The sequence below is a fragment of the Thamnophis elegans genome, chromosome 2, assembly GCF_009769535.1.
Source record: "Thamnophis elegans isolate rThaEle1 chromosome 2, rThaEle1.pri, whole genome shotgun sequence".
NCBI classification, from domain to species: Eukaryota; Metazoa; Chordata; class Lepidosauria; order Squamata; family Colubridae; genus Thamnophis; species Thamnophis elegans.
In genome coordinates, this window is record NC_045542.1 from 171,697,224 (window position 1) to 171,705,968 (window position 8,745).

At 45.9% G+C, this 8,745-nt stretch overlaps 1 protein-coding gene across 1 annotated transcript in view; it reads right to left on the reverse strand.

Moving 5' to 3' along the window:
• The window catches only part of LOC116502592, a 48,972-nt gene extending 41,084 nt beyond the window's left edge, over positions 1-7,888 (reverse strand). Inside the window, exons 1-5 of the mRNA XM_032208469.1 lie at positions 7,312-7,888; positions 6,732-6,849; positions 5,144-5,211; positions 3,324-3,450; positions 1,250-2,689 (exon numbers count right to left, since the gene is read on the reverse strand). Coding sequence (XP_032064360.1) covers positions 1,250-2,689; positions 3,324-3,450; positions 5,144-5,211; positions 6,732-6,840 — 1,744 coding nt within the window. The 5' untranslated portion in view covers positions 6,841-6,849; positions 7,312-7,888. The remainder of the gene's footprint in view (positions 1-1,249; positions 2,690-3,323; positions 3,451-5,143; positions 5,212-6,731; positions 6,850-7,311) is intronic.
• Between the last annotated feature and the right edge of the window lie 857 nt (positions 7,889-8,745).

Here is an 8,745-nt window from a genome sequence, read left to right on the forward strand (position 1 = left end):
AAGGAGAAACTTCCTAACATTGAGAACAATTAATCAGAGTTAATTCAACTAATTCAGATGTTGAGGGGCTTCATCACTGGAGGCTTTCAAATGGTATAAAATGGTACAGGGTCTCCTGTTTGAGCAGGGGTTTGGACTAGATCTCCAAAGTCTTCCGATTGGGGTGTGCTGCCATTCCAAGTCTACAACTGGTTCATATTTATCTTTTGAATCGTAAATTCAAAGAGTTGCTAAGCAAGTACTATCCACAGTCTTTAGAAAATTCCAATATTTTATTGTGAAATTAAAGGACAAGCACCGTAGTAAATTTGTACAAAGTTGCATCAAATGGGGATTTGTTGAGAGGGGGAAGGATTTTCCTGTATTTATTAAGGGAGGAGGGTCAGCAGAGGTAGTTATTGAGTGTTTGAGAATTTCATCACTATCATAATATTTTTGTAACATTAAACCTGATTCTACTATATTTATTCTGCACTGCAGGACAAACCTTTCATCTATGGGATATCGCATTAAATGCTTCAAGAGATATCAAATCTTTCTTATTTGCTTTTTTTACAAGGCTAAACATTCCCATCGGCATCAGTCTGTTTTCATGGGATTTGAACCCTGCCCAACCATATAATCCTCATCAGCCTCTCATACAACAGCCCCAGATTACATCAAGAAAAATATTCAAGATTGGCCTAACAATGTGGAGAGTGGCTCATAATTTGTTGATGAAGACTTATGAAATTAAAAACACCAACTCTTTCCATGTTCCACTTTTTTATAGAGTTTCTCTCCCAAGTGGAACTTTTCTACTATTTAAGAAGACATGTCCTCTTAAATAGTGGCTTTGCTTCATGTCTTGATATATTATCTCTCCCGCATGGATCAGCTCTTCAGTCTGGAGGTTTAGCTTTCCTGAAGATCAATCAAATTCAGATATGTATGTATTTTCTTGGGGGAGGGGGGGGAGAATACTGGTACCAAAAGTTCATTTACGCTCATAGGGAAACAAAGGCAGTGCCGTGTTTTAACCCATTCCCACATTTTTATGGTTCTTCCATCTGGGTTTATTTAGGTGCAATGAGACGGCATTTCCCACTGAATGTCACTCCAGTCATCACCACTTCAGTATTTCATATATGGATCTCTTTTTTCAGTGTTGTCGTATCTTTGAAAGGTCACCAAATAAGTTGAGGACTATCTGTGCTTCTATGATAAGCCACATTTGAGTGAAAGTGGGCGTTCTTTTCGCAGTCCTAGCGCTGGTACAATTTCTTCCCAGTGTGCATCCGTTTATGCTTCTTAAGGTGACAGTTTCGCCTGAAGTTCTTCCCACACTCCAGGCATTTGAAGGGTTTTTCTCCGGTGTGGATCCTTCGATGGTAAATGTAGGTAGTTCTCTGACGGAAGCCCTTCCCGCATTCTGTACATTTATATGGGCTCTCCCCTGTGTGGATTCTCACGTGGATTACAAGGCTTGATCTTCTACTAAACTTCCTTCCGCATTTCAAGCACGCGAATGGTTTCTCCCCGGTGTGGGTTCTTTTATGACTTGTTAGGTGGCCACTCTGACTGAATCTCCTTCCGCACACCAGGCATATGTACGGTTTCTGCCCTGTGTGTTTTCTTTTGTGAGCTGTAAGGCGACTTCTCCTACTGAATCGCTTTCCGCACTCCGGGCATTTATACGGTCTCTCCCCTGTATGAATCCTCTTGTGGTACATGAGATCCGAGGATCCACTGAAACTCTTTCCACATACCAAGCATTGGTACGGTTTCTCCCCGGTGTGAGTCCTTTTATGTTGCATAAGGCTAAAGTTACGCCCGAAGCTCTTCCCGCACTCCAGGCACTTATAAGGTTTTTCACCTGTATGGATCATTTTATGGCGGATATAGTGACTGCTCTGATTGAAGCTCTTATCGCACTCTGTACATTTATATGGTTTCTCCCCCGTGTGGGTCCTTACATGCTTGATAAGGCTGGAACTTCCACTATACTTCCTTCCACATTGCAGGCACGAATATGGTTTTTCCCCTGTGTGGGTTCGTTGATGTCTGGTAAGGTGACCAGTCTGACTGAATTGTCTTCCACATACCAGACACGTATACGGTTTCTCCCCTGTGTGGGTCCGTTGATGGATAGTAAGTTTACATTTGTGAGTGAAGGTCTTTCCGCATTCCGGACATTTATATCGTTTTTCCAAGGGGGGATTTTCTGGGGGTAAAATAAGCAACTGCTTCTGGCTGGCACTCTTTTCACACTCATATGGGTCCTTCTCTTTATGGGGCCTAAAATGACTGTTCAAAGTGAGTTTTTCCGCACAATCGATAAATGCATATGGTGTCTCTGAGATGTATGGTGGGTGATGTAAAACAAGAGAGGAGCTAAGATTGATATTTTGCCCATACTCTTGATGTTCATGCTGTTCCTCTTCAATTCGGTTCGTATAATATTTACCGAAAACAGATTTTGCTTTGTCTATTTTGCCATACCCGAAATGTTTTCCAACTTCTTCCCGTTGCTGAAGTGGCTGGGTTGGGAGGCCGAGGACTTCATTGTGACTAGAAGGAGATTTCTTCCTTCCATTTCTTAGACAGCTCTTCACACTCTTCGAAGCTGCTCCCCGATTTCCAACCATCCCGTTTTCAGACTGGATCCCTTGCCCTAGGCTTGGCTCCTGGTTATGCGCCTGCCCATAAACTTGTTTGAAAAAAGAAAACAAAGTTCGTTATTTTCATCACAGAAAAATGGTTCACCTGTTATTTCTGCACATTTCCTGGACTGCGTTCTTTGTGTGTTTTTCTTATATATAGGTAGTCCCCCAAGTTGCAATTATTCGTTCAGCCACCACTGAAACTTAACAGTGGTGCTTGATTAATGATATTTATCTCCCAAAGTTGCAACTTTTTCAGGTATTATGACCCACATCTGTCTCTGAACATCCCCCTAAACATAAAATAAAACTTTGAGAATCTCCCGGTAGAAATATAAACAGAAATTGAATTTTCCTGCCAAGGATAAGAACTGGGCAGAGGTGGCTTAGAAGTTCTTCTAAATCCTATGATAAAGGTTAGATTCAGAATAAAGTTGGTTACCAGCCACAGTTCTACCCAGCTGGTGTGCCATCAATCATTATTGGTATCAAGACTGAACTGCTTTACTTCTTTCAAACCTTATCGCTATTCAGGAACGTGGGAGCCTGGATACCATCAAGGTCACCACTCCATTTACGTTTAGTCTTTGAGAGAAAAAGCCCCAGAATGTCTTTCTGAGCACTTATGGCAACCCAAGTCTTTCCACAAATACCTGAATCCAGAGCAAAACAGGTCCTTACCCAGAGCGGCTACGTTCCTAGAATTCTCCAGCATGACTTCCTCGTGCAAGGCTCTCTGGCTGGGATCCAGCAGCGCCCACTCCTCCTCCGTGAAATACACAGCCACCTCCTCAAAGGTTACCGAGCCCTGAAGATCAAAGTAAACGTTCCTCAAAAGAAAAAGTCCCAGGAAGTGCTCTCCCAAATTTCCAATATCCTAAAATTGAGTTTGATAAGGCAGAAAATGCTTCTTTTCTGACATAATGTACTACAAGGTTTTTATAAGCTACCTCTCCACAATCCACCTGTCTGGTTAGAACCTCTTCCTACCACAATTCGTTTTTTTTTTCTTTGCACAAGCTATCATTTTGATGAAATAACTGCAAATTGCACATATATAGCTTTTAATGGTATCTCCGTGGACATATGCCATAATTTAATTGCTGTGGTTTTTTAACATTTTTTTCCGAGTTGTCATACTAATACTTCTATAAAATGTAATGTTAAAACTAATTCCTGGCTTTTATTTACTTGTAACCTGCCTTTATTGTTTTACAACACACCTTCCTCTTTCTATCGATCTCCACAACAACCCTATGAAGTTAATGGACTTAGTGTCACTGGTGCAAAGCCACCCAGCTGCTGTGCGTGGTTAAAGCAGGACAAGAACTCACCATCTCCTGCTTTCTAGCCGGTGCCTTAACCACTAGACCAAACTGTCTTTATTTCTTGCAAGCCGATTGCTGGGGTTTTCCACATACTTTGGATAGCAAAGGATTTATCTTAAAAAAATTAATGTAACCCATTGTGGAAAGTTAGCATCCACCCCTCTCCTAGAAGGATGAAATATTTTGAGAAATATTAAAAAGGCAGAATGTTATATTTCCCCGGATGAGAAATAAGAGAAACATGCTCTTGGAGACAGAATGCAGCCCCGACCTTTCTTGATGGCCCTCAGCCGATCTCTTAAGTGTAAATTCAGCACTTAAGAGATAAAGAGATAGCTAGCTCTATTCATAGGCAAAAATTCCCTGCAGTAAGGTCTAAACAAAGGTAGGATTAGCCCTCAGCCACCAGAGGAATCGCCCAACAAGCCCCTTCATTGTGTCAGCCAAACTTCAACCAAGCTTAGCTCAGACAAACTCCTATGATTTGAACATGGCACCATGGGAGTCTGACAACAGCCAACAGAATACATGTTCTTGCACAGGAAGTTCAAATGCAAAGCCCAAGAGAAGGTATAAAAACCTGTCACTCCCAACTCCATGTGGTCAGCTGTCCAGAACCATGTGCTTGGTGGGTCTGCTTCACCATTAAACCCTCATTCCAATTAGCTGCCATGTTTCCAGTGTCTTTCTCCCGGCGTGGAACTGAACCAGATGGATATTTCTTCCAACACCATTACAGGTACAAGAAACTTAAAAGCTCAAATGATTGCAAGAAAAAGGGAGAGGGGGGGGTAGGTGCACTCAGACTTGCAAGGCTCTGTTAAAACTAATTTAAGAATTAGTTTTACTTACAAAGAAAGTGGTATTATACCTTCTGTATCTTTGGTTTAAAATTTGGTCTGCCTTGGAGGGCTGCGTCTTCTGTAGCTTAAACCATCATCTTGAAAGCAGAATCAAGCAAAATTTTGACATTTGGCCTCCTTAATAAGCTTTGTGTAGAGTCTCACGATACAAACTTTTTAATACCTCACTAAATACTGTTTACCTTTTTAAAAAAAATCATATTAATGGTCCACAGGATTTAAAATCATGAATTTTAAAGTGGTCTCTGAGGTCCGAAAGGTTGGTGACCCCTGCCCTAAAGGACCTCCTGTTCTCATGAAGGCTCCTTACCTGAAATGTTGCGGCTCCACCAGACAGAGGAGATGTTGCAGCCGTTTCCATCCACAACTTTGAGTTCCCTGTAATAATCAAGATAAAAGAAGACGGATAAAGAATATTTGGAAGTTGGGTTAGGTTAGGTTAGGTTTATTGGATTTATATGCCACCCTTCGCCCAAGGACTAAGAAAACACATATTACAAAAATTAAAAGGGACATTAAATAAAGTATCCAAAAACAGACCCAATTAATATTAACAATACAATTTTAAAAATTAGATTAAAATTAACAATTAAATTAATCATTTATTTTATTCTGTTCAGGCCAGGCCGGCTTGCTGGAAAAGCCAACTTTTTAGGGCGCGTCGGAAGGACTGGAGGTCGGGGATTATGCGAAGCTCCGGGGGGAAGCTCATTCAAGAGGGAAGGCACTCCCAGAGAGAAGGCTCTCCCCCTGGGGGTCGCTAGCCGACACTGTCTGGCCGACGGCACCCTGAGGAGGCCAATTCTGTGGGATCGCACTGGGCGGTGGGAGGCAACTGGCGGCAATAGGTGGTACCCTGGGCCTAAGCCATGGAGCGCTTTAAAGGTCATAATTAGTACCTTGAATCATACCCGGAAGACAACCGGCAATCAGTGCAGGCCGCCTAAAAGGGGTGTAACATGGGAGCACCTAGGTACCCCCATGATAACCCGCACAGCCACATTCTGGACCAGCTGAAGCCTTCGGATGCTCTTCAAGGGCAGCCCCATGTAGAGAGCGTTGCAGTCGTCCAGGCGAGAAGGTATGAGGGCATGAGTGACTGTGGACAGAGCATCCCGATCCAGAAAGAGGCGCAACTGACGTACCAGACGAACCTGGTAAAAGGCCCCCCCTGGTCACGGCCGTCAGGTGTTCTTCTAAACTAAGCCGTGTATCCAGGAAGACTCCCAGATTGCGGTCCCTCTCTGAGGGGGCTAAAGTTTCCCCCCCCCCCCGTCATCAAAGATGGAACAAGATGCACACATCGGGATAACAGAAACCACAGCCACAGGTGGGAAGCAGTGTAAATTAAAGGCAGAATGATGTATAGAAGAAACACAAGAATGAGATTAATTTGGTTCTGTACTTAATAACGGCAGCAAGACTCTTGGTGGCGCAATATTGAAGAAGAAAGACTTGCCTACAATTCAAGAATGGACTTTGAAAGTTATAAACTTAGCCGAAATGGCAAAAATTTCAGCATATCTCAAAGAACATTCAAACGAGAGATATAAGCGAGACTGGAAAAAATGGATTGATTACACACAAAGTAAACATGGGATTAAGAAACTCCAGATAGCTTATGCTTAGCATCAGTAAGAACTTAAAACTGTTTAAAACTTGGGTAACAGTAAGAAGCTGAGATCAATGTAGAGATATTTTAGACTGTGATTGTCAAAAAGTTATACCATGTATGGGCTCTGGGAAGTAGGGGGGGGGAGGGAAGGGAGGTGGGGATCTAGGGGGAGGGGGGGAGGGGGGAAACATAATATGTGTTAAACTTTAAGCTACATGTAAAGAAACACAAGAATGAAATGACTTAAAAGATTCACGCCCTGCAGAAGCAAGTTTCCACTTACCAGGCAACAAGACCTGAGTTGGATGCTCCTCAGAGAAGCCCATCACCTGCTCCATAGAAAGACCAGAGAGAACTTCTCCGCCTTCAGGAGACACTGTGGCCATCTTCATCAGCTTGCCCTGCCAAAAACATAGCCAGGGTTAAAGAAGAACGAAAGTTAAAAAGAATTTAACATTGGAACAAGGGGGTTCTTTTGGGCCTCCAGAGCTGGACCATGTTTTACATCCATAGTTGGAGATGTGAATTCCCTTGGGATTCCCTCTTCCTCCTCTGGGATAATCTGGGCTGGGGGAAAAGAGAAAAGTGGGACTGAAAAGGGAGAGAAACCAAAGCCTCTTCTATTGTTGCGACTTGTGTTTGTGCCTCCAAAGATGGTTATATCCATAGTTGAAGATGGGAATTCCCTTGGGATTTCCTTTCTTCCCAAGGAATAAACTGGATGGAGAAAGAGAACTCTGGGCCTGAAAGGGCAGGGAAACCAAAGTCTCTTCTATTGCTAATCACCTGCAGTTGAGGTGGGCAACTAGTTAAAGGAAACCACGCCACGGGGAGATCATCCCGGGAGGAGAGATTCCCCTCACCTGCCGCCGATCTGCCTCCGTTCGTTCCTGGGCCCGAGGAGGGCTGAGCGAGAAGCCTCCGACCAGGGCAGCCGCCAAGTGGGGGCAGCTCTCCGCCCGGCCCTCCCGCAGCAGTCAGCCCACCATCTCCCGAGACAGTCCGGCTAGGAACCGCTCCGGGATCCCCCCTCCTTCCTCCATCCCCGGGAGCTCGGCTGCTCTTCTTCCTCCTTCTCCAGGGGCTTCGCTACTGCAAGCGGCTGCAGAGCGCCCGGGGCCCCGCCGACCCCCGGGAGCCCAAAGCGGCGGAAGCGCTCGGCCTCTGAGCCCGGCGGCTCCTCGGGGAGGCTCTCTTCCACGCCTGGCTCCGGCCCCGGCCTCCTCCTCCTCCTCCTCCCCGCCGGGCTCAGCGGCGCTGCTCCCGACCTCCTACTACGCAAGGCCAGCGGGTTGTCCCCGCCACGCCTCTAGCCCGCTCCCCTCCTCTCCTGCCCGGCCAGCCTCCAGACACTCAGCCGCTCCGCTGCCGATTCCCCTTCCCTGCAGCCGCCTCTCCTCCCCCGGGAAAAGCGAGATCGCGCTTCCTAGCGGTCAACGATCCGGCAGCTGTAACCGATTTCCCGGGAATCCGCTCTCACCGGAACGTCCCGGCCCCCTCTCCGCTTCCTGGGACCCGAGGCGAGAGAGCGAGCGAGGCGGCTTCTTCCTACAGAGACGAGGCTCCGACAGCCTCCCTCCCTCCCCTCCTGCCTCCCCCCTTCCTCCTTTATAAGGTCCCCGACGACCACCCCTCCCCGCCCCCTTTCCGACAGGAGGAAACTGCTGACGGAAGCTGGTCTTGTGTTCTCCGACCCAGAGGGAAAAGAGCCTCGGGAGGGGCGCCAGGCACCGGGGTGGGGAGCAGATGTTGTGTATTGAACTCGCGCCTCCCCTCCCCGCTTTTTGTACAGGCAGTCCTCGACTTGCAGCAGTTCGTTTAGTGGCCGATTGAAGTTGCAGTGGCACTGGGAAAGGGAGCCTAATGACTTTTTTTCCCAGACTCATGACTGTTGCACATGGTCACATGACCAAATTTTGGATGCTTCGCAACTGGTTCATGTTAATGACCACTGTCAAAATGGGCAGCGATGTACTATTTATATGTATGTATATATGTGCCTGTCCATCTATCTATCCTTATCTGTCATCTATCTATCAATCAATCATCCACCTATCATCTATCAGAGCCGAGGTGGCGCAGTGGTTAAATGCAGCACTGCAGGCTACTGCTAGATCAGCAGTTCAGCGGTTCAAATCTCATCGGCTCAGGGTTGACTCAGCCTTCCATCCTTCCGAGGTGGGTAAAATGAGGACCCAGATTGTTGGGGGCAATATGCTGACTCTCTGTAAACCGCTTAGAGTGGGCTGAAAGCCCTATGAAGCGGTATATAAGTCTACTGCTATTGCTATCAACCT